This window comes from Hippichthys cyanospilos, chromosome 19, assembly GCF_059441005.1.
Source record: "Hippichthys cyanospilos isolate Australia breed blue-spotted pipefish chromosome 19, RoL_Hcya_1.0, whole genome shotgun sequence".
Classification (NCBI taxonomy): Eukaryota; Metazoa; Chordata; class Actinopteri; order Syngnathiformes; family Syngnathidae; genus Hippichthys; species Hippichthys cyanospilos.
Window position 1 is genome coordinate 12797674 of NC_142387.1, and position 26999 is coordinate 12824672.

The 26999-nt window shown below is 42.4% G+C and overlaps 1 protein-coding gene and 1 long non-coding RNA gene across 2 annotated transcripts in view; both read left to right on the plus strand.

Moving 5' to 3' along the window:
* LOC148407976 (uncharacterized) overlaps positions 1-12746 on the plus strand; it is a 35674-nt gene extending 22928 nt beyond the window's left edge. The window contains exon 4 of the long non-coding RNA XR_015863645.1: positions 11472-12746. This is a non-coding gene — a long non-coding RNA (uncharacterized LOC148407976). The remainder of the gene's footprint in view (positions 1-11471) is intronic.
* Positions 12747-13731: 985 nt separating this feature from the next.
* The window catches only part of kcnb2b (potassium voltage-gated channel subfamily B member 2b), a 58560-nt gene continuing 45292 nt past the window's right edge, over positions 13732-26999 (plus strand). The window contains exons 1-2 of the mRNA XM_088402362.1: positions 13732-14042; positions 15195-15881. Of these exons, the coding sequence (XP_088258488.1) occupies positions 15297-15881 (585 nt within the window). The 5' untranslated portion in view covers positions 13732-14042; positions 15195-15296. The remainder of the gene's footprint in view (positions 14043-15194; positions 15882-26999) is intronic.

The window sequence follows — 26999 nt, forward strand, 5'->3', positions numbered from 1 at the left end:
TTTTTGATGCCCCGCAAATAAATTACACGCATCCGTGCGCGTGTGTGCGCGTAGGCGCTCAACAAACGATAAATAATGCGACTTAAAAAAAGTTCAATCACATCCAATGCTTTAGATTTATGGATGAGTTCTACTTTTGTGTACAATACAGTACGCATTCCTCTATGTATCAAGTTCTGTAGTAAAAATAGTACAGCGCGGCGGTGGAGTGGTTTGGACATCTGCCTCGCAGTCATGTGGTCGCAGGTTAGAAGCTTCTGTGTTTTTCTGTTTCATGAAGTTTCATGAGATCTCGGGGAACACTTGAGTGACAAATTTGATGATGGGCATCAGAACAGCTTGTTCTATGGCTTTTTAGGGACATTTTTTTTCCCATTTGGGCTAGCTAGACTGCTTTGCTGTTTTTACATGGGAGGTTCAGTCAAATAAATAAATAAATAAATAAATAATAATAACAATAATAAAAGACCGAGACGTATGTAATCCAAGAAAAGTTTCACAACCAATAATATTGTTGTTATTATTGGAGATCTATCTTTTTTTTCTTTTGTTTTCAACACATTTATAATGTTTATATGTGTTATATGTAATATATGTGGTTTACATGGGTTGCGCCACCATTTTTTTTCCCAAAAAACATTGCTCAAAGTGACACTGTGTAAGCTTTAGACCATTTTAAGTAAAAATGAATAAATTCAATGATAATAACATTTCAAAAACGTTCAAATAAATGTGTTCTTAACGATCAACATTATGTTTTAAATATAATCGTAGGCCTAGTTAGCATTGAATTATGTTACATGGGGGGGTGGCACTCCTCCGGAGTTCGCCATGTTTGTTATAGCTACGGACAGCAGGAGAAGGAGTTTGTATTGCTGCATTTACCGTAATGCCCCTAAAGCTCCCACAGGCGCTAGCAAAAAATTACACATACTCCCTTTAAGGTTTATACCTACCGCAACATCAATGCTAGTTCCGCGATCCTCCCTATAGCATTTTACATTGTGTGTTAGCATTGAGCTAATAGCACAACATTCTTAAATTGTGTCCTTGGCCTATTTTTTTTAAGAATCTTGTCGGAAAGTTCTCCGATTTTCACATGCTAATCTCTAATCATGCTATGGACAGCTCTAATCTTGAAAAAAAAGTTTTGTTGGTTCACTCAGATGTTGAGGTTATACCATGTTTCTGTTAGCTAGCCATATTATTGAAATTAAAACCATTTTTACCATCTTTCTTTTAAAGCAAGCGCGTGTGTTCGCTGGCTTTGGAGTTACTAACATTGGTACTCATGTGCGGAATTTTCCCACTCTTGAACGTCCTCCTCCTCGCTTCCCACGTGCACGAGGTCAAGAGACTCCCCTGTATAGCTGCCCTTCGTACAACTCGCTGCTCATTACAACACGCGAAACACCCAACCACGCGCATGCACACGCGGAATTTAAAAAAAGAAAAAAAAAAGTGAAAATCAATGCAGATTGGTCGCTCCCGAGATGTATTCATGTGTAGCTGCATGTAAATGTGCGTTTGTGTCGGCGGAGAGGTTTCCTCGAGAGAAAAACTGCGAAGCCGATGCGGCGGCAACAACAACAAAAAAGCAATTTGTTCCTCAGCATTGCGGGGAAGCACTCATCTGCATCCACCATCTTTTTTTTTGGGCATGTCATGTATTGATCGCTTTGCTTGCAACTTTTAATTCTTCAATGTTAGCTTATGGCTGTTATTTGCAGCATGTGACTTGATTTTGTTAGAATTTGGAAGCTCTTTATACAAAAGGCAGAGAAGCATGTACCGTATTTTTTGCTATCTATCTATCTATCTATCTATCTATCTATCTATCTATCTATCTATCTATCTATCTATCTATCTATCTATCTATCTATCTATCTATCTATCTATCTATCTATCTATCTATCTATCTATCTATCTATCTATCTATCTATCAAGATCGAGCATTAACAGGCTGTCACAGTAAGTACAATATAAAGGATATCTTACTCAATTTGTAATTTTCATATGTAGAATAAATTAAAAAAATGGTATGTTCATTATGAACAAGTGCAATATAATAAATACAATATAGAAGATACAATAAATAGAATGTAATATGTATGTATGTATATGTATGTAATATAGTTTTTCTTTTCCACATTTTCGATGAATATGAAATGCGACAATTCCGATGGAATTATAGGCAAACAAAACCAAATAATGATTATAAAAAAAATCGCAAAATTATGCTGTTGTCCAAAAAAAAAATCATTGTAGCTACAGTTAAATATCCTTTTTTTCATTATTATTCGTCACATTCTATTTTATATTTTCATATGCTACTACTAATAAATATAAATAAAATACAATGGATATAAGTAGATTTACTTTAACCGTCAATTTGTATTTTATTTCAACATAGACACATTTCATTATCTGCGAGTTCCACGCATATGACAAAAAAAAAAAAAACGACATATAATTGCAGGAAATTGTTCAAGCGTGCGTCGCTACAGTATGTCGGCTGCTGTCGCGGTGTCAGCGTTTGGCGATGAAAGATTCATCGATGTCCTACTCAGCGTAATTAAACTGTATTGACTTAATTACCTCGACGCCTGACAGGGTAATCAAACAGATCGAGTTCAGGCTCGACGCGAGCTAACCTTTCCCTCAGGTGTCTCTTACGCTACGTGGCCTTCGAGGTGTAACGTTACCGCCTGTCTGTCATTCCTTGCGTGATTTCTTTTTTCGGGCACTCTTGGAATCTCTGTGGTTATTCTTGTTTTCGTCAGCATTTCGGTTTAAATTTTGCCCCCTGTCAAAAGATTATTTCAAGGATTCGCCTTCAGCGGAAATGAAAGAGCCCCTGGAGAGTTTTAAAATTGTCCCTCTGGCAGCAGTTTCAGATCATTAGACAGAAGCGTCAAGAATCTATAGCCAAATTGAACAAGAAGTTGGCCATTTTGATTTGGTACTCAAATAAAATGCAAGTACCATATTACTCTGCGATCAAGGGATTTAAAGTCCTATTAAAATGTAAATAAAACGTCCTATACATTGAACACACCACGCACTAGTGTTGTCAACAAGCCTGCCAAGTTTGCATGAAAAAAAAAAAAAAGCCCAGTGTATAAAATGCAGCTCCACGAGTGTAACCACGTGTGATTTGCTGCTCTTTATTTTTTTATGTGGACCCACGCAACAGAAAACCAAATGAGTAGATGACTTATTGGATGATTTCAGTACATGGTTTAACAAGCCTTGCTAGCTGCTAGTTCACTAGCTTGCGAGCAAAGAAATGCCAGCAAAAATGGTTTCGTGTTAGATATTCTGCATAACAGAGATAGCTGAAGTGCTAGCGGGTTTTGCTAGCCTGCTGACCATGTATGATCCTCTAAGGTTTTATGTCCTGTGTGGGTCCTGGTCCACATACCATGGCAGTCTACCAGACTAGAAAGGCTCTCTAGTCTGCGAACCAAAGCACTAGCGTCTTCATTGCCCGGTAAAATTTTGTGTCATGTGTGGTCATATAATCTAGTAGTCTGGTTGGCTGTGACTCTCTCAAAACAAGACCACTTATCGTCAAAAACCTCAACGCCTACTGTCAAATATGGTTTTGTGTCATGATAGGGTCCACAAAAGATAGATGTCTAGCAAGCCAACAGATGAGTGTATTTCCTGGAATGACGGCTCTCTCAAAGCACGTGCTTATGTGGACCAGGTTTTAACCAGGCTAAGACCTTAGCATTTATCCTCAAAGACCTTAACGCTTATCGTCAAACGTGCTTTTGTGTCATGTTAGGGTCCGCATAACGACTTTCTCAAAACACAAGTGCCAAAATGGGCCAGGTTTTGACCATGCTAAGACCTTAGCACGCTTATCATCAAACTTTTAACGTTTTTAGAAACAACGGGCCTAAGACTGGTCTCACACAGTAAGACCTACAATAAGCCAGTGGACACGAACGTGTCAATTTATAAAAAGCAGCAAAGCTAATATCTACCGGCGGAACAAGGGCATCAATTCATTAATGTCCTAAAAGAGCTCCAACAAGCCTCCGCGGGGTGACGCAAGGCCAAAGCCGGCACCGCCAAGGTGTTCCTGGCAGCCCTCCTTGGCGCAACGAGCCCATCTATTCGACGGCGGGTTCAAAAGGGAAATGATGTTGAGACGTATCAAAATGACTTATTGCTGTCAAGCGGCGAGGACAGATGGCGGTCCTTGGATCATCGCAGCCACGTTAACCTTCCAGCGGCGGGATCACAAGCTTACGTCGTGCGGGCCGGTTGGGTCACGGCTCCCAAAATACCTTCCCTGCTTTTCCTCCGCAGAGACATGCGGTCATTTGCTTGGGAGGCGATCGCTCTTAAAGTTATATAATTGTTTTTACGATCAATGTTCGAACTCATCAAAACTTTGACTTTAACTTCCTGTTCATTATCAGTTCTCTAGACTGACTTCTTGAGGCTGCGTTTTCATCGAATGGCCTGTGTCACACCCAAATGGCCGTTCAATTTAAAAAAATTGGGTTTTTGATGTTCTGTAATAGACGACAAAAATACCCGTAAAATTACCCGTTGATCGGTGAAACAAGGGTACATTTTTCGTCATTTTTATGCCTCGTTCCACCTTTGAATCGTTCAAACTTGAAGGTGCGAGAAAACCCACATAGAAGATCAGACCCCTGGGCTTGTCTCGTCTCCAAATTTACAGACGTCGTTAAAAAACTCATCTCCCGCTGGCTGCCTCGAATGAAGTCTCGTAGCACGACGACCATATATCGCAACCAACGCCACAAAAACCCCTTTCCAGGAAGAGAAGATCGCGTCCGGCCTGTTAGCCTCACGGAGCGCCTGGCGTACACCCAAACAAATTCACGGCGAGGCATTGTGCGTACTATGGCATCTATTTTTAAGGCGGGAGTATTCAGCAAAAGATGACTTCATAGGATGAGCATTTTGAATGAGACAACTGCCCACGGGTGGAGGAAGGCGAGGAGAAGCTCGACTGTTTAGCAACCACGGGCGCTTAGTCCTCAGCTGTTGAGGGGTTGGGCTTTCAGTATATGGTACATACCGGACTAGATGCTGATATTTCATTTTGCCAAAAGCGTCTTGGCATATTTTGTTGCCGTCCTAAGAAAAGTATGTACAGTGATGTCATACCCACACAAAAAAAACAAAAAACTGTCTGTAAATGGCTTATTTCGATCAAGTAAGAATTACACGTTTCTGCGAGCCTTCAATTCATCGTGATTGGCTCAATACTATCATTATCCAAGGTTGTCAGCGCTTGTAATAAAACAAAGTACAGTGGGCCCCCGTGATACAAGATGAATCCGTTCCGCTGTTGGGGTCGTAAGGCAAATTTGCTGTATGACGGGCAATCCAAACTTTAAATTAAATAGCTAATACGTTTAGAACCCCCATCAAAATTGTACATACGCCATCTTGAAACAAGTGAGGCCAACCAATAGGACGCCAACAAAGCAGATCAGAATTGTAGTGACGGGTTGCAGGGACGGCAACAGCAAAAATAAGTGTAATTACCTAAAAATGGAGACGAAACAACACAAATACAGCCAAGCCCCTAGGGTCATGACTGTTGTTTTGGGCGCAAAACCAGGAAAATATCATAAAGAGGGGATGAAACTCAGTATTCCAACATGAAAATAATGTAAGTCAGGGACGTTGTAACACGGGGGTCCATTATACATACTAAATTGTCCTTGGGTGTGATTGGGTGCGCGGCTGGTTGTTTGTCTCTCGGTGCCCTGCAATCAGTTCAGGGTGTTCCCCGCATACTGCCCGATGTCAGCTGGGGTAAGCCTGTGATCCCAGTGAGGATAAGCAGCTCTAGAAAATGGATGGATGGATATACGTACATAATAAAATGCACCACCATTCATTGATTTCTGTAGGCATAAAAAACAGGTTGTGAAAGGACTAAGACGTTCAAAATTTCCTTTTTCGCTCCTCTTCTTTCGAGTGTTACAATTGTGTACTGCCTTCTAGTGGCCATCAGTGGGATTACACCCAAAGTAATCGCGACAAAATTTAAATACAACGTTACACTCACAAAAAAACAAAAAAAGATCTGTGATACTGGGACAGCAAACCTAGCACCTCCGATAGCCTTGAAATCTATATTGAAAATTTAGTCGGATTTTTAATTTTCCGGGTTTCGTACTTTGACGGACTCCTGCTTGGGAATTTGCTTGAATGTGTCTCAAGTGGAAGCAGCAACTCAAGACAAACTCAATTCATTGTTCTCTAATTAAAACACTCAATTTTGCCTGTTCCGCATTCGGCACGCGGTTTACGGCGTCGACCATCGGCTTTTCGGCTCCCACGTTTTGAACCTAATATGCAAAAGAATGTTAAGTGAGCGGCCTGACGCAACTCATCTCAATAAAAGTCACAGATGAATCCCGCTGCGATTTAAGCTTTGCATACCAACGAAGGACCTCGGATGCGACGCGTCCCTTTTGTCAAGTTGCGAGTTAACATCAAACAAGCGTGGCTTTTTATATTGACGCTGGAAATCTGCTTGTGATGCAGCGAGAGTTCAACTAAGTCCTCGACGTGATGAAGTGTCGCTGCGTGACGGGCGGCATTGAAAGTGAGCTCTCCCTGTCCTCGGTTCGTTTGCGGACCCTAAAGCCGGTGGTTACCCGCTTACCTTCAATCACAACACCCGATTTGACGCATGGCACAGTAATGAAAAGGCGGGAGGATCGATTAGGCCGTCAAGCTGCTGTACTGTACATTAATCCCTTCTTTTCCTTCACTTGGTTTGTTCCATCCCAAGGACGGACGTCAGAGTAAGCGCCGACTTAATTGACACCCGAGCAGCTAGCGTAGCATTTAAAGAGCAATACGTCCTGTAACCTTGAAGGAGCAGCAAGTAAAGTGATATGACATCACCGCCCGGACACTGATCATGATTGAACATATCAGTACATTATTAATAGATGACTTAATGAAGTTGTCAGCTAGCCAAGGCTAGCACCAGAGCGTACTTACGGCCCATAAATGTCTGGCCGTTTCCCAATTTCGTAAGAAAATATGAGCAAGGTCCAATAACACCTCGCGGCGCTTGATGAACGCAAAGTACGCCCGCGATCGTTACACAGCCAAAGTGCGATAATATCAACACGCATCGATTGGATCATGATTAAGTGACGGTGTGGTGATTACTAGTCACCATATCCAGGTGTTAATCATTCCCATTTGAAAAATATAGTCTTCGTATATCAATATTTTGGACCCATTACTTCTAGCGCCATGATTTGTATCTCAAGGTCTGAAAATATGGTCTTCAACCGGGCACATGATTGTTTTTCTTTACTTTGTTTGACAAAATGGTCAAAAAGATGGCCCCAATGCGGTTCTTTCTTAAGAATGTTATTCAGTTGCATCTCTTTGTTATATTAACCGTTAGCACGGTCATATGAATTACAAGAAATAGAAGTTTCATTCAGGCATATAAATGGACAACCTTTGCTAGCAGGAAGTAGGCTAACAGGTAAAGAGCAGAAAGAAATACCATTAAAAACAACATTTTGAAGTCTTATGACTTTATTTAGAGCATACATTGGTTATATGTGGCTGTGTATGCATGGTCATAAACTGTATTTTTTCTTTTTTTTTAAAGATGATAGCCTTCAGGTTCACTCAGGTTCACTCTTTTGAACAAACTGGGTCCGTTTACTTGCGAAACGTAGCAAACAAAACCAAAAAGCCTCAAAGCAATGTGTCATCATGTTAAAGTCTAAAAGCTAAACACAAATATATTTGGCTCAAATGAATATAATTAAAACTGTCAAGAATATACAAAAATTTAAAATCATTTGCTAATTGGTACCCGCGTGCTAGTATGGGCACATAACAAGTAATTGTCATGCACTGTTCTTGTATCCGAAACAAGTTTTTTCCCGCATTTATGTAATGAAATATGACAGTATGCAAGCCCTTTTTTCTTTTTCTTTTTTATAATCAAAGCTCTTTCCCGCGTTTAGCACCATTAGCGTTATGCACCATTCTGTTTTTGCCATTCTGTGCTGTATTACACAGCAGGCAGTCGCAATGGGAATCCAAATAAATAGAACCTTTTTTTTTTCCCCCAATTAGGACTCACAGTCCTGGATGTATTATGCAAACACAAGCGGCAACACTCCGCCGTATCAATCGCGCGCGCACTCGTCCACGTGTGTGTGCGCCCATGCCGCCAACACAAAACTACAGCCTGCGCGATGAGGACACGGCTGCCTCGCTTTGATTGATGCCGGCGGCGAGTGATTAACACGTAGATGACATAAAAAGAGACCCTTGATGGGATTTCAAGTGGGATTTTGTGGTAGCATTATTACAGACAAAGATTGCGTACAGCATGCGCGTGTGTGTGTGTTGTGTGTATTTTTGACTTGCGGGGTGCTGCTGGCAGTGTCAGAGGTGAACAGGTGTTTGTTGCTGGATGAATGAAGAGGTGACATGGATTTATGACTCTGGGCTATGGCGGGCCATTAAACTGAAGGCCTTTGCTGCCCACTGTGGGCGGGGAGCTGCTTTGTGTGGACCTTGACATGGCCGGCATCTATTATTAGCCGCGGTAGAAGGAAAAAAAGAAAGTGAGGGGAAAAAGAAATAGGCTGGTGCAGTCGGCGAATTTCTGAGTGCACGCCGGAGTACACATAGGCGCTGGCGCGCGCTCGTTATGCTCGCAGTTGGTGGTCTCGCCGCGAGAGAGTACTGGACCTTCCCCAAATTCGAATATAACAAACGACACCTTTTTATTTATTTATTTTTTTAAAGTGCATGATTCCAATCACGATGATGCACAGGGAAACAGAAGGGAGAGTGGGAGACAAAAGAATGTTTGCGGTTTTGGAGGCTTTTTTTTCTTTTGCTATTGTGTTGCAGTTATTTGTGTAGGAGCAGCTCACATTTTGTATTTTTTGAAGCTAAAATGGCCAAATTATGGACATATCCACTCGATTTTGTGGCATTTTCAAAGTAAACAAAATAGCCGTTGGTTTTCGGCTGAGCCCTGAGCAACTGTGATGTTTTTTTTTCAGTCAAGTGGCAAAATAGCCACGGCCTGAGATGGATTAAAAGAATAAAGAACTGGTGTATTTTTCTGTTAAATGTTAGATTGTACTTTATTAAAAGTTTATACTTGCCGGTGTAGGCTTTGTTTTTGTCATGTGAAGTATAATTGCAATAAAAGAAGTGTTCTTTTTTTTCGATACAGGCACTTTGATTCACTTGGTTATTTTTTTTCTCTTTAGACTAAGCTGTAACCTGTATAAACCCTGTAAAAAAATAACAGTTGTAAGTTGACTTGTTGGTTTTTCTTTTGTTATTGTTATTAAGGATACTGGTTTAGGTACGCAATTTTTCTAGATGATAATCTTATTTTTAGTCAGCGCATCGAGTCGGACGGGGGGGGGGGGGTGACCCCACCCCAGGGAAAAGGTTTTGTTTTTGTCATGTGAAGTATAATTGCATTAAAATAAGTGTTATTTTCTTTTAGATTCAGGCACTTTGATGCACTCTGTCATTTTTTTCTGTTTAGACCAAGCTGAAACCTGTATAAACACTGTAAAAAATAACAATTGTTGTTAGTTGACTTGTTGCTTTTTTCTTTTGTTAGTGTTATTAAGGATACTGGATTATTTATACAATTTTTATAGATAATTAGTGCATCGAGTCGGGGTGTGTGGGGGGGCTTTGTTTTTGCCATGTGAAATATAATTGTATTAAAATAAATGTTATTTTTTTTAAGATTCAGGCACTTTGATTCACTCGGTTATTTTATTTTCTCTTTAGACTAAGCTATAACCTATATAAACACTGTAAAAAATAACAGTTGGTTTTTATAGTCAGTGTGGGGGCAGTGAAAAAGTTTTCTCTTTCCCAATGGGGGCTTGGCAAAATATAATTGAATTGCGTAACATCTCGGGACATTTTATTGCAAAGAAAACTTCTTGGCGCCATTTAATGACAGGCAGAATGCATTTATTTATTAACCTCCAAATCCCCTTGACATGTTGTGTTAATGTGTCGAGCGCGGCGACTAAACGGTGGCGTGGCATTGTCACACGTCCCTAACTGTAGCCACTGCCAGCTGATTGACTGTAGCAGCTGCCTCATCCCTGAGCTGTCAGTGCGCTGCTGTATTTTCCCTTTCCAATTTGTCACAAAAAGCATCCGCTCAATCACGCAGACAACAGCCACAGACATGCTCGTTCCACGTGCCCCCCACCCCCACCCACCATCACACTTTCTGCTTCTAACGCTGTCAGCACATCTCAGAGACGCATCATTATCGCCTCATAACACTCCACCTTTGAAACGGGGACGCAATCAAAACTAGCTAGCAATAGTTAGGACACGTAAATGGCGGCTTCACGGAAGAATGGAAAATCTCAACAGAAAGGTGATGTTAAATTGACAGCCATTTGTTTTTTTGACCCGAGTTATATGGACATAGCATGGTGTCCAAATTTGATGATTATTCAGAGATTGAGGTTTTAAAAAGAGTGCGGAGGCCCCTAAGGGAAAAATGCCCCCGAAACTGGTGACAAGTTACACTTATTAACACAAAAAGGAAAAATATTCAACTTGAAGTGTTTTTGGGATAGTAGAGATGTGTTGACAAAAAAAAAAAATCATTAACTTGACAGGTAACGAGAGGTGGCACATGAGAAGCTGGGTCGAACCATTTTCGTATGGGAGAGAATCAATAATAAAAATTGAATAACCTACCGAACATAAAATTTGTTTTATGAACTTATATTTTCCTGAAACAATTCAATAATTATTTTTAAAGGATATTTGCATGTTTGTTTGTTTTATTCAATGACCCAACTTGTGTGCCACCTCTCGTTACCTGTCAAGTTAATGATTTATTTTTCAATATTCAACTTTACATTCAACTTTTTGTTAAATATTTTTCAGTGGACAAATATTTGTTTATAATTCCTTTTGAGAACAGGTCTGACACTTTATGTTGATTTTTTTGTTTTTTTTTTGGGGGGGGGGTTGATATTTATCAATAATTACGTTAATTATTTATTTTTATGAAAAGATCCCTCCCAAAAGAGGACACTTTATGTTTATTTTTTTTCTGTGGACAAATATTTATTTATAATTATTTTTGAGAACAGGTTTGACACTTTATATTGATTATTTTGGGGGAAAAACAATTATTAGTAATTAAGTTATTTCTTTTCGATAATAGATTTCTTCTTTGATCCAAAAGACTTTAGGTTGACTTGTGTTTGAAATGTTTGAAAGGGTCTAAAGTTTAATAAATCAGTCACTGATGGCATGTTTTAAGTTTTTTTTTTTTTTTTTTTTTTTTTTTTTCCCCAGAAACGCTTTGCACTGTTTAAGGGGCTTGAAAAAAGTGCATCTCATATTTAGTAAATCACGATATCTAGCATGACTGATTTTCATTTCCAATCTTTTCGCAGACTTGATGACTTGCTGCCAGTCCGACGCTAACCGGATTCGACGCGGCCTACCCAAACCGCTTTTCTGTCCCGTAAGTCATGGAGTGAACGCGGGAACCTTCCAGAAGCGCATGTTCGCATTCAAATGGCATGTGCCCGGCCGAGCGACAGAGGCCAAGCCCCCGTACGGTACAAATAATTCATCGGGCCCATATGTGATTTGCCATTAAGGCGGTGTCGTGGTCGGCGGATGTGACGGGACCGCGATTGACACCCGCAGTGCGCCTTTAACCTTCAGGCGAGCGCACGCAGTTAAGGCCCGGTATTTGTGCGGCAAAGCTCTCCTTTAATCAATCCGCCGCTATTGATCACTCGTCCCTGGAAGGAAGGGACATGGCAGGGAAATCAATGACACGTATGCAGCGCATAATCAAATTTCTCAAAAGCGCTTGGCTAAGGGGAAATATTCAATTCCTCCCCTATACACACACACACGGAAGTTCTACTAGGTAATATCATTGCTCTGTTGAACAATATTCACTTAAATGAGAATGAAGGAGAGTCCGATACTTCATTGTAGCTAATGATGCGGGAGATAAGGGATGCATAATTTAATATGTCTGTTTATTCATTGAAGAGAGGCGAATGGGGCAGATGATTACGCATTCATAAGTGGGGGATGAGGCGGGTTTTGATTACGTGGCGGAGGCGTACGGGTGTGTCTGATTCTGTTCTCTTGTTCAGGATTAAGGGTCAGGCCGGGATCGGCTTACGCGTCTCAAGTACTTGACAAACTGCAGGTTTAAAACTAGTAACCCAAATTGGGTGACATGCCTGACCTACTGATGGGTTATTTATACCCAGCAGGTCGCGTCGAGAATTTCGTCCAACAAGTTGTGAAACTAACTAAAATGAGTTAAATCTGGCAAGGAATGCGTTAATATAGCTTTGAAGAACAAAAAACAATTCTACTTGGTCAGAGGTCGCAAAACTACCAATTGGCCCTGCTCCTCCCTGTTTAAGAGTCCCTGTTAGTGAACTATGAGTATCAACGTGACAAATGGCGGCCATCTTGGTGGAATTTTCGAAAGAATGTGGACTGGGCATTTCAAATGCTTTTCAAATACCCGACACCAAATAGATGAACAAAAACTGCTTTCCTCACAAACTATCGTCTATCTGCGTTAGTTATGTTGAGTTTTTTTGGGCTAGTATCAGCATTTGAAACATGACATTCACTTCTCGAAAATTTGGCATGCTGGAAAAATAAATCATTATATTTGGGTTTATACTTTATATCTATATGTTTATATACAGTTTTTATACACAGACGCTCCTCTACATACAGTATGAACGAGTTGCATTCAGGACAGCTGTTCGTTAGCTGATTTTGTTCGTAAGTTGTTTGTAAAAAAAAAAAAAAAAAAAAAAAAAAAGAAAAGTCAGCCAAAATAAAGAATTGGGTTAAAAAAACAAAACAAAACACTGCATTGTTTACATCAAGAGCTGCTCTGGGAGGAAAAGATTCTAAAACTATCACTATATTAAGCTTCCAGGAGGCACTTCAAAATAAAAGCATACCAAGGCCGTTCACTTCTTAATTCCACTAGTTAATTTTGAAACGATGACTGGCCTCTCAGATCATTTCCTTCTTAACTATAATGGAGAAGATTAGCAGGCAGCTCATTCTCCCCTTTAGTAATGTATTTCATAGCACTTTTATCCCATTCCTTTTTTGGTAAATGGTAAATTGGTAAATTTCTCGGTAAATGTTTCTATTCTTCCTGGGTCATTTTACTCTTTGTTTAGCAATATCACACACATGCACACGTATATATTTATATATATATATATATATATATATATATATATATATATATATATATATATATATATATATATATAAAAAAACTTTTATTCCAGTATGTGTTGGGTTATACTACGGTTATCCATCTGTCCAAATGTCCCTTTCGAAAGTCATCAAAGCTGCTGATTCATCAATTTTCTCACGTTAAAAGTCCGTGGTCCAGCGTCAACAGCTTGCGCATCCGCGCTGGCTCCCGCGGCACTCACTTCCCACACAAATCAGCGTTTACGCAACCGCGTGCACCCCCTACCACCCAACAACAACCCCCCCACCCCACCCCCACCCACCCGGCCTGCAAGCGCGATCCGGCTGGTGGCGGCCAGTCAGTTCACCTCTCGCCAGGGAGGTGCTGCAGCCCTTCACAGCTCCCCGGCGTGTGCTCACTCCGCTACAGCTGGACGTTTGGTTCGGCGCGCTCTCCTCCTCCCTCAACTCCCCTCCCCGCCTTTTCAAGCGCGCGCGGATGGAGGCGGGACTCTCTTTATTTTCCTCTCTTTCGGCAATGATGGAGCGTTAAGAAGAAGACCTTTTTGAATACACACACACACACACCCGCGCGCTCCAGTCGACAACATGCGGGACGCGCCGTCCCTGCGCCGTGCCTGTGGATCGCTCTTGGCCGCGGACGCTTGACCGTGCACAGAGGAGGGGGACTGGAGTAGGACGGGGGGATCCCGCCTCCATGGAAGGACTTTGCTTGGACAAATGCGAATCATTTTGGCAAGGTAAGAAGCTGTACTTTATTTGAAATGTTTGGCATGCAGGTGTGGGAACGTTATCTTATACTTATACCGCTTGCGTTTTTGGAGGGAAACATCACTTTAAATCTTCATGAAACTGTTGCATCGCGACACTTATAATGTAAGGATCCCATACAGACGTATTTGTTCTGCAAGTCAAGCAGAAAATGTCACCGAATCCCCTGCCCGCATCAGTCGTCTCGCATCGACTTTTTAATAGGGAGATTATGAGTGGAAGGCTTGGTCGTCCAGGTTGATATCCATGAATCTGGTGCCCTTAAGCAAGGCACGCAAACCCCCAAAACGGCCTTCAGGGAGCTCGAAGTGAAACACGCATTTTGAGAATTTATACTCAAATTGTAAAACTCATAACATCAATTGTATGAGATTTTTTTTTTCAAGTTCCAAGTCAAAATGATCCAGGAACATCAACCAAATGCAAAGGACAAATTTGTCAACTGACTGCCAAATTCTCCAGTCCAAATGGGCTGGAGTAGATCTACTTAAATATAAATATTGACTGAAAAGGTAATAGAGTTCATTCCTAATGTTGTATAAATAATGTTTATTGGCATTCCTGACATTTGAATAATTAAACGTAAACAATGGTTCAGGTTGACATTTTTGGTACAAAGAACATAAGTGGACTCAGATTTTGCAAATATGAGCAAATTGTAAAACTCATCACAAAGATGAAGTTTCTTCTGGAATTACTTAACTAATTTAAGTAATTAACCATCCTGCAAAAGGATCAAACTGACCTAATTTAAATAAATAAAATAAAAAATAAAGTCACATATTTGAAACAAATACATCAAAGTCAAATTGACCTAGAAACAATATTGTTATTTTTAAGAAATGATTTGAACACAAGTTTTAAATGCATAAGACATTTTTTTTCAACCCTCCACAAGTTGTAACATCAATGGCAACGTACGGTAGATGACAATTCGTCCCCTCGAATGTAGCTTTCATCTCGCCCTCCACAAGAAACATCGACTTTTAAAGCAAAATGATGGATTCCGGCCACCATGTTCCCGGAGACTTGATGAAGCGGGGTCATTACCGGTGTTGTGAAGTGAATTTATAATACCGATGGATGTTTCATCATTCAAATTCTTTGCTCCATTTCCTCAGCCATGGAGCGACTTGCCTTAAAAGGACCCAGCGCCCGTTTTTAGGCTTTTTTTGGTGGACCTTTTGAAACCGTCACAAGTCTGTCGGCTGTTCTCCGTCACCATGGCAGAGAAGCTGGGACCCGCCGGGTTCAAGCCCGCCAACGTCCTACCCCTTCCCTCCGCGCCGCCGGAACCCATCGATATCATCCGCACCAAAGCCCGCTCCCGCCGGGTTCGCTTGAACGTCGGCGGCCTGAACCACGAAGTCCTGTGGCGGACTCTGGACCGACTGCCGAGGACCCGCCTCGGCAAGCTGCGGGACTGCAACACGCACGAGTCCCTGATGGAGGTGTGCGACGACTACAGCCTGAACGAGAACGAGTATTTCTTCGACCGCCACCCTGGGGCTTTTACCTCCATCCTGAATTTTTACCGCACGGGAAAGCTGCACATGATGGAGGAGATGTGCGCGCTTTCCTTCGGCCAGGAGTTGGACTTCTGGGGGATTGATGAGATCTACCTGGAATCCTGCTGCCAGGCTCGCTACCACCAGAAAAAGGAGCAGATGAACGAGGAGCTGCGCAGGGAGGCGGAAACCATGAGGGAACGGGAGGGGGATGGCGAGTTTGACAATACCTGCTGTCCGGAGAAGAGGAAGAAGTTGTGGGATCTCCTGGAGAAGCCTGGCTCCTCTGTAGCTGCCAAGGTAAGAAATCAAAACTGGATCTTGACCAACCTGTACAGATCCAGATCGTGCAGATTCCTGCTCTGTTTCAAAGTTGAATGGATGAGGTGTTAAAGTCCAAGATAGTGTCAAGGTACTAGTAGAAAGTTGAGAATAGGGTATGAAGTGTAACACTAGTGATTGGAAACAGTTCTTTCAAACCTTGAATTGAACAACCCTTCGTAACAGAAGCGTCACAGGTCGGTTCGCAACAGAGGCAGTGCGAAAGTATCAAGACTGAGTGATGGATCGATAGGCTGGATTATGATATAAGTGTAGAACGGACTCCTTTAATACATATCAGCTCCCTGTTACGCCATTCGTGTGGCAATTTGGAAAACAAAACGCGCTGTGAAAGAACCTATTGAAAGAACAGTTCACAGTTGGCCTAAATTTGCATCGGGGCAAATTTCAAATGACCTTAACTTGTTAACCGCCAAAACTAAGTGGTGTTCTGTCTCTAAACAAAACAGCAGAGTGTAAATCTGACTTACGAGTAAACTTTTGGAGTCTTTCTCTATTTTGCACGTGGTGGGAATGTCTTCTTGATTTGTTTGACAGGCGACGAGCGCTTGAAAGGTGCACTCTTGACACTATAACTCAAAGCTACAATGTGAGTGACTCAGTCATTAACCTCCTGACTCACTATGATTTAGCATTTACTTTTATGTAAGCGCCAATATAGGGACTCGTTTTTTTAATCAGTCTCCCCAATCTTTACGAGGATCAAACGTTCACGCCTCAATGTCAAGGCCGCCCCTCCGATAATAAAATCGGTGACATCTCCTTCAACTCCTCCTCATCTTGCGCGGCCTCATTCCAGCCGTGTTCTGACTTCTCGATTCTCAATTAGGACGGTCGGCCCCGACGAAATCCAATCACTGGTCATATACAGTACGTCAGGTCTCAAATGTCCTGATCTCATCAGGGCAGGGCAGCGGCGGCCTGGGATTATGTTCCACGTCGAGCGGATCATAAAGGAACAGGGTGAATGAAGTGTCCGGGTTTATTGAATTTTTACGACTTCCGGTGTGGATGACACAGCTTGCTTCCTTTTGGTTTTTTTTTATGAATGATTGGGCTTTTTTGGCGTTTTAATTTTAACATCAGTCAGTTTTTAAGTCATTTTGTGGTACCAGCAGGATAGATTCAGGAACAGTTTTTGATCCAGGTAACTCTTATGGTATGCTGACTTGAACTATCATAAGATTTCAAATTTACCCCGAAAAAACTGGAAGCAGGTTTTTCCCTGATCCGATTTTTAAAACCTTTGGGCACGGTGGACCCCCGCCATTTAAAATTCATCCGTTCCAGAGTTGGGATTGTAAGGCGAAATCGTCATATGGCGGGCGAAAGAAACCTATGGTAATAGGTTAGCATATCAGCAAATTAGCAACACCGTGACGACGACCAATAGCAGACCAGCATCTTTGTGACGCCGTAACGCCAACCAATAGCAGACCAGCATTTTAGTGACGTATGCAGTGACGCACGTAGTGACTTATGAGCATGGTCATACGCACACACACTGACCACCAAGTTTGAATTTTGTGATCGTTGTTGATGCCATAAAAGCGGGAAAAATGCATAAAAGAGGGGATGGAAAAACTTCTTAACATGAAAAAAACGTTAGCCAGGAACGCTGTAATCAGGGGGTCCGCTGTATTCCAGTCTTTAAGGTACCACTCTAATCAGTTCTGACAATAGCTGACTTCTAATATGTAATGTATTTCTTTCCGTTCACTCATCTTTCATGTATTATTCCTGCGCAAAGCTCTAAGTGATTTGTGATTGCCAAGGATGCTCTCTGAGGTTAATGACTGCATTGAGACAAACAGCACTTGAATGGTGGGAGGGATAGCAATATCTAATTGAAAGCTAACTCTCTTTGATTCTAAATGGTAGGTGACATTTAAAAAAAATCCACCTTTTTCCTGTCATGTATGTGGATGGAACGGGGGAAACCTTTTCAAGGGAAATCCCACCCTTATTCTGCTTACATCGACATGTTTTGCGGCGCTTTGGGCGGAGAGAGAGAGAACGTGACTTAAATGGTCGTGTGATCGCGCCGCGGAGAGTCGATTTGAAAATAGAGTTTGGATAGCTGCGCCGTGAGGTCAGGGAAGCCTTTTAGAGGCCAAGGGCTGAACATTTGAAAGCCGTCCATGAAAACATGCCGGTGCTAAGATTGCACATACAGAGCCGCTTGAGCAATGTTTGTGATGTAAGCGCAATCATCTCTGGCGCTAACGTTCTACACGCCGCACTTGTAAAGGTCAATCATGTGAGGACCCAGTCTTTTCAGAAGGATCACTCCAGCTAGGGTTACGGCCATCTGAATTGATCGAATTAATACATCAAGAGGATAATCCCGTACGGTCCCACTGTGGGAAAATTTGATATCAACAAGGAAGTGACGCGGGGCAGCGGTGTCTTCCTCAAGGGTGCATCAACACGTCAGGGAATCGAACCGAGTACACTCCGGTTGTCCGCGAAAGCATCACAAGAATTTAATAGTTGAGGGAGAATAATACGCGGAGAGCCATGTCAGAGATGCATTTGCCAAAGTTGCGCCCCAGGATGCTGAGTTGGATCTTTGCAAATCATTTTGCATGAATAATGAATGAAATGGTCACAGACTGAGAAATGGTCTAATGCAGCAGCTTTTGTGGGTGCAACTGTGCGACTTTGGCCCTAAGTGACCGGATCGGGACTAAAGATGTGGAGTCAGAGGCCAGGATTGGGATGTGGGCTTTAGGACTGCGGAAAAAGTGCGGGTTTGGTTTAGAGATTGGTATGAAGATTGGATTACAGGAGTTAAGGTCAGGACGTAGGGGTTAGAGATTATGATGGATTGTGATGTTATGATATGGGTCGGGATAAACTGATAGAGGTTTTGGTCAAGATGTTGTGTTAGAGATGACGTTAGCTTGTGTCTTCGGGGGTTTTGGTTAGGATGTCGGGTTACAGACCAGGATAACGATGTGACCACAGTTTTCATGGTTAGGGGTCAGATGTAGCGTTATAGGTCAGGACGTAGGGTTCAGAGTTCATATACCGATCTAAATTTTAGGATTATGATGTTATGATATGGATCGGGTTAGGATAAGTCGATAGAGGTTTTGGTCAAGATGTTGTGTGAGAGATCACGTTAGCTTGTGTCTTCGGGGGTTTTGGTTAGGATGTCGGGTTACAGACCAGGATAACGATGTGACCACAGTTTTCATGGTTAGGGGTCAGATGTAGCGTTGTAGGTCTGGGTAAGGTATACTCAAAGTGGGCTTGGGTTTTGCTGGATCATTTGGGATCAAGATGGATGTCCTGATCCAAGGCCTGATGTTATGGGATCAGAATAACCATAACGATCAAGATTTTCTTTGCAAAGTGTGGATAATTTTTCCTTTGAGTAGTTCAGCGCTCATTGTCTTTCACTTGCAAAAGGAGACTTCACCCTCGTTAGCATTTTTAATTAGTGAAAGTTAACGTATACTTTGAGATCTGCTTGTGTTTATGCTAATGCGTACCTTCAAGCCCAGTCTGGTAATGTAATCAAGGATGTAATAAGTGTTTTGAGTTCTTTTCACCAGCCGGGAACCGATTCTCCAATCAATATCCAGGAGCATTTTAGAGAGATGATTGTTTATTCTTGACATTTCTGCCTGTTGTTTTTAATCATTTCTTCATGCGGTGCATATAAATGCTGACGGAAATTTCATTTGGTGGCTCTCGAAGCTGCTTGTTGCCTCTCACTCCTTCCCCACAGGCTTTTTACTCCAAGCTCACGCAATGTCGTTTTCTGATTCAAATATGGAAGATGGATACGAACGTGAAGGAAATGCCGTATTTCAGCAACTCCACCTGCCGTGTTCTCAACCTTTTCCACTCTTGCCGGAATTGTCGTTGCTCTACGGAAGATTAAATCAATAGGGGCTGACATTTTAGCGCAGGGAATTCCCGATTGTTTGTCGGCTACGTTCTAGTTACCTTATATCGTGATAAGACCGCCCCGCGGGTTGCCGAAATCCGATTTATCAAATCATTTCTTCATCGCGGCCTCGCACCTACCTGAGATAAGTTGCCCTCGCCTTGTCACAGAGTTATGGTTGAATTCCACATCTCTGGTTGGCCTTCGGCAAGCCATCGGGGTGCATGGTTAGGTAAGGATATACCTTGAGCCCTCTAGCAGGCCTCTCCAATCAGCGAAGCTCCGCATTTAGGCAGCGGCACCTAAATCCGCTTATCCCGCAATCATAATCAGATCAGACGGAACCTCCTGGATTGTAGGTGGCGTGGGTTTGCGCGCCAGCTGCATAAGCAAAGGCAGCCACATTTATCATCTGCGGGCCCAACCTTCCAACCGGCTGTATGTGAGATGTTGGCTGGGGTTACGCATCGATGCGTCACCGTAATTGTGTGTGATGCAACATCTCCATATGAAAAAACAAACCCCGGGCACAAATGTAAGGATTGTGACACATCGTCTTAAATCTCTTTCTTTCTCAGAATAATGACTTTCGGGATTCTCAGTTTGAGAATCCTGACCGTTACAATCCTCACTTTTAAGTCAGAATTCTGACTTTATTCTCAGAAAATGATTTCTGAGAATTGTCAACGCTCTGATTTTCTCAACATTCCAGCTGGAGTGAGAATTCTGACGTATCTCAGATTGCTTCTCTTTGGTCAGAAGCCTTATTTTCAGAATTTCAAGTCAAAATTCTCAGCATTCTCACTTTTAAATTAAGAATTCTCTCACTTCAACTTTATTCTCAGAATTATCATGAACTTTATTCTCTGAATTCTGACTTTAAAGTCAGAAAGTCAAAATTCTGACTTCATAAGAGTGAGAATTGTGAGAATTTTGACTGTGAATAAAATTAGAATTCCGAGAATAAATTCACAATTTTTACCTTTCGGTCAGAATTATCACTTTAAAGGTAAACAAATAATAGTAAGTCCGTTTTCAGAGAATAAAATCAGAATTTTTTCTGATTTTAGAGTTTTTTCTCCAAATTTACCAGAAAATGGTAGCATACTCCCTTGTTCTATTAACCGGTCAGTGGCGTAGGGAAAAAAAAACAATCATCTATGACTAGTTCAGTCTTCAACGACACTATTTGAATGTTTTCGGAATGTGAAGCTGGAGTAATCTCTCCAAAACTGCAAAGACAAACAACTGTTACTTCAAATGCCCATCACTTGAAATAGTTTTTGCTGATAACGTAACACTAGCGCGCATCCCAACAGGCGCATTCCAAGGTCGTATTCAAAGCAAAGAGGCCGGTATCGATCGCGCTAAAGCTGTATTTCTAGTAAATAAAGCAGCGTCTTCCTCCGCCGAAGTTGAAAGGGAACTGGTGAGAGTGCACGGGAGGTTATTTAGAGACAGCCGCCGGTGCGGCCAGCGCCGTTTGTCGATGTCAATTAGCCAGGTTGAAATGAAAACACAATCGCCCACTCCCTCGGAATGATATCAAATCAGATCCGTAGTCGAGATGGAACCCGACCGAAGCTATCCCGACTTCATTTATTCCGATGACGCTACGGCCGTAAAACCCGCCGCGTTATGTTTTTGCTTTGCTTTGCTAAAATGAAGCCGCCATCTCGCTGGCTTTTCATTTGCTTGATTACCACAGAGGCCTCGCGCGTGGAAGAATTACAGCTCGGGGCCCCCACCGGCGGCGTTGACTCGCACGTGCGCCGTGATTTATCAATTAGCGCCGACGGGATGTGGCCAGGCCGTTTGAGGAAGACGTCGGCGTCGGCGAAAGGATTTGAAGGAAATCCCGCGCGTTCATATGCGTTTAAAGAAATGGGCCTTCTGACGGCGCTTGAAAATTCGAATTTGGATCAGAACCGAATTGGACTGGCTTCACAAACGTTTACAAACGTCGTGTTGCGTCGCTGCAGGAAGTGGTTGCTTTCTCAGTATTTCTTCGTATTTCTTGGTTATCTCCAGCTTCGTTTCCATAGTAATCGTCGTTCCTACGTCTCCTTTTAACATCAATAGCAATCTTGGGACCCATGGCTAACCGATTCAAGTTGCAATTAAGCACTAAAATGTACAATAAATATCATATTGTAAGGACTCACACAAGATCAAGTCTTTAGCATATCGGCATTTTGACGTCGACCGATAGCAGACCAGCGTTTTAGTGGCGTATGCAGTGACGCACGTTGTGAGGTATGAGCGTGGTGCGACTCGCAGAGTTAGAGCGCCATGTTTGAATTTTGTAATTGTTGTTGATGCCGTAAAGCGGGAAAAATGACATAAAGAAGGAACGGAATACGTAATATTCCACTGGTATATCGTAAGCCATGGACTCTGTAACCCGGGGGTCCACTGTAACATGTTTTGCGAGGGTGTCTCAAACACAATTTACACAAGTTGCTATTTGTTCCAATTAATTTGCTTTCGTTCTTTAAATAAAGCTGTACGGTTCCTGTCAATGAATTCAAATGCACAAAATTAGATTTGCGAGTACCTGCAGAAAGACTGTTCCAATCATAAGTACCATATTTTCCACACTATAAGGCGCACCGGATTATAAGGCGCACCCTCAATTAACGACATATTTTAAAACATTTTCCACATATAAGGCGCACCCTCAATTCATGACATTTTAAAACTTTTTCAATCACAATATAGTAATACTCCAAGTAATAACAATAATAACTCAATAACTCTCAATAGCATAAAAACTCAATGTCAATATGAGCAACCTCGTTCAACTGTAAACACACTAAAGAAACAGGTAAAGCTTACTTTATCACTTTATTCCCCATCTAACGATCCCAATCTCAATATTGAGCCATATATAAGGCGCGCCTGATGATAAGGCGCACCATCAGCTTTTTAAAAAAAATTAAGGCTTTTAGGTACGCCTTGTAGTGCGGAAAATACGATACTTCCTGAAGTAACTTCATGAACCCCATTTTATAATTGCTGTCCGAAGACAACTAAAAGTCAAATTGTGATTGATTCAAGAATAAAATGACCTCAGTGAAGGACAATATTCACAATCAAACTATCAAATTGCGACCGCCACCGGAGACTTCAATCCAATATTTGAAGGGAATCAAACTTTGGGATGACAGGGTTTGTCGATGCGGGCCCGAGCTGATGTCACTCAGCCTCGATTGCGCCAAGACAATAGCCGCCAGAGACATTTTCAAAACCGACTCGGGCGGAGGTTCGCCTCGCTAATGCGTTGCCTCTCCACGCCGCCTTCTTCCATTTCTTCGCAGTCCTCGTTTACTGTCTCCCCGCTCCCCGGCAGCTTTCGCAAATTGCGGTGGAGAAAAGCCAGCGGTGGCGGGGAAAGTGATCATTCCCGTGAACGCTAGGTGTCCATTACACGCGCCGGCGGTCTCGCACACACAAACGCGTGGACTTTGTAGCACACCCTGCGCCCTTGTGCAGACACGCACGGCGTTTTATTTGAAAATAAAAAGCTGAGATCAGCTTTTTCCCTCCCCTCTTCCAGCGCAGGAAGTTATTGCCACTCTGACATCTCCCTTCCCCGCTCGCTCGCCACCACTTTGAGAATACTTCACCCTCCCTTCCGTTTTCTCGCCGGGGCAGCTGCTCTCACGGCCTCTGCTCGAAAAGCTTTTCAGAAGCGTTGACGACGAGCCTTCACGTCCTCTTAAAGCTCTCCGGCTCGCCGGCGCTTCCTCTCGTCGCCTCTTCCCCCGGCGGGGGGGAGGACGCCGGATTTCCCGCCTCGGGAGTGCAGCCGATTGGAATTCAAAGCCGCGTGGTTACATCGGGTGTCCCTATCGATCACTTTGGGTATTCATCAAAGCGCGGCCTCGGGTGGCTTCGCTCCCGCTCGCTTATCAGTGAAATGTACAAACCTTTGGCCCGCCCGTGGTCCGCGACGGAGCCCTCGAGATTTGGGTCGACGCTGCAATTTCCGATTGAGTGCGCGATACGTTTTTTTTTTTTTCCGAGGGACTCCCTTCTTATTTGCTTGTGTGCATTTACCGACCACCTGAAACGATTCCACTTAACTCCAATTTAACCTTAATCTTGTGTGTGATTTAAATGCCCTAATCTAGTGTTTCTCAACTATATTTTGCCAGGCTCCCCCTAGAAAAGAGAAAACTTTTTGCCCCCCCCCCGTCAATGCACTGACTATAAATAAGATTATTATTGATGAAAATTGTTTAAGTATACCTACACATGTATCCTTTTTAATATTAACAACAGAAAAATGCAATATAAACTTTCAACAACTGTTAATTATTTTTATCGCGTTTATACGGGTTACAGCTTAGTCTAAAACGGAAAAAAAAGAAGCAAGTGCACCAAAGTGCCTGAAACTAAAAGAAAATGATGAAAATTATTACTTTATTGCAATTACATTCCACATGTCAAAAACAAAGCCTTTTTCCTGGGATCATCCGCGCCCCCCCTGGCATCACCCCCCCCCCCCCCCCCCCCCCCCCCCCCGGGGGGGGGCCGGCCCCACTATTTGAGAAGCACTGCCCTAATCCAACCTTGGCCCAAACAGTATTTGCAGTATTTTAACCTTGTAGTGTGATAACTAAGTAGTTAAACCATATTGATCATTGTGTGGGTGAAATTTCAGCTTCCAACGCTTGCTCTTTGATGTGAAATGAATCTGATGTCAAGATCAAAGCATTGGGCGCAATCCTGCAAAAGGGTTACCACAATGTTACTCTGGACCCTAATTATTTAGATTTAGTGAACAGTTGAAAAAAAAAATCATGATTCAAAGTCTTTTGAATTATTATGTGCACAGTTCAGAAACAAGTTTCTCCGTACGATCAAATTCTTACTTTGCTGTCCGGACCTAACCCTGATATTCCAGTTTATTTGCTCTTAATTCAAAAAGGGGAGTAAACGCAAGAAACGAGATTTGCAACCTGCAGAAAAGGCCTTCGCTAAATATTGTTTCTTTTGAACATTTATAGATTTTCAGTCCTTCTGAGGGAAATTGTAACGAACATTGACTGAAATGACATAAAACTCCGAGCACAACCCTTATTCAATCTTAAACCGAACCTAATCACACCCTTAACACCATAGATTTACTACGGCTCATTCTGCTGCTTACAAATACTGTATCGAGATAATTTAATTTTGTCCACATTTCGAAGTGATCTGAGGATATCTGATTTAATTTCTTCCCCTTTTTTGCATGCAAACAAACATAATTGCGACACGAAAATGCAGAGCGCCTAGCGTCGCCTTTACCCCCCATCCCTTGCCTCCATTTATGTTTGCGCCGTTGCCACGGCGACCGCCACCCGCCCGCGATGACTTATCGACACCGAGAGAGCGCTTCATCTCTGCCCGGGCTACGTGAGAAGGCAGAGCAGCTGGTACGTCGCCACCCTGCCACACCGCCGACCTCGCATGCAAATACAAGGGAAGCGTTTTCGCTCGCCTTCGATGCGGCGGGTTTTAATACATTTTTCTTTTTAAAGCCTCCCAGCGAGGTCAGAAGGAAGTCGAACTTCGGTGGTCTCATTCACCGCGCCTCGCCGATATCCCATTTAAAGATTTAATAATCTCGCCTTCTTCCATCGTTGAAGATCTTTTGAAGAGAAGCAGACAAGCCGGCTTCTGTGTTTATGCGCAGGAAGGAAAAAGAATGTCTCTTCCAGGCCTATCAGGCATTTTTACAGCCGAGATGACTTGCTTGGAAGCCCATATTTAAAAGTAAAACCCCTAGGGAGAACAGAATAAATGAGGTTAAAGCGGGTTGCGGACACTTTTTAGCCACTTATATTATCATGCACTTAAAATTTCAAATACATCAGAGACTTGGTTCTTTATAAATAAATTGACTTGACAATTGATTATCAAGTGATTGTCAATTAAATTAATAATCAATATGTTATTGGCTCATTGTTACACTCTACAAAAGGCATTTTATTAAAGCTTCTTATTTTGATGTACTTTTTGTAAGCTTCAGGCAACATAGAACATTTAATAAACAACAAACAGGAAGGAAGACAACTAGGTTGTTTTTCTCACGAGGAGAGCGGACCTGACCTTCTCAGATCACCTTCCGGTCTAGTCATACATTCTTTCCACCTCTTATTTAATCATTTGGGTTGGCCCTAGGTACAAAAACCATTCCTGCCCTTAAAGGGTTGGGGTAGACATTTAGCAACAATGTAAACAATCTCTTTTTTTACAGCTGCTTGAGATGCATCAATTCCTCTGCTTCACAAACAACAATAACAGAGAACATTAATCCGATACTAATCTACCAATATACTTATTGCAGAAAACAAATATGCGATAACCTATATACGATTATTCCAACACTTTTTACGACTGTTGGAATGTTTGACTTTTAACTACGTACAATTCATCAGCCACAAACAAGGCACTTCTGAGTCCACCCTTCAGATATCCTCTTGTGTGAAATTCGCCGCTTAAGTGTCCTTCAGCCCGGTCAACCTTTGCTCCCAAATCACTCGTCGCCCCACTCCGTCCCGTAGCGGGTCGTCCCCGACGGGCTCGGGCTTAACGGCGCTTGGCCGCAACTTCTGGCTGCCCCCCAGCAACACCCCCCCCCCCCAAGTATTCTTGTTTAGCTATAAATTCCCCTTAAAGGAGCGTGACAATATCTAAAGGCCACACTGTAGTCTTTAGTATGCGCAGTTCTTCTGTTCCAAAGTAATGAATAAGGTGTCGGAGAGCAAATAACAAAGCTAATGCTGATGGATGATTGTTGACGCCAAGCGAAGTAGCGCCTAACGTTGTCCCGTTTCCAGCATTGTTGTGTGCTTTTTATGAGCGATGGCACGCTTTTATTAAACACTCGTGCAGGGGTGGGCCCAGGACAGTATTTTATAGAACTTGGAACCATAGTTTATCTGTAACGTTTATTAGTAAGTCTAGTCCATAATTAAAATGTCGTAATGTCACCTTCTGTATAGTGAAAGATTTTTTTCTGGAGCTCCTCGCCAAGCTTGAATTTAACTCTAGTAAGTGAATGATATACCACTGAGTTTCGCATATTGGATACTTTAGAGCACAGGTGTGGAACTCCAGTCCTCGAGGGCCGGTATCCTACATGTTTTCAAACCTTTTCCCTCAAAAACACCTGATTCAAA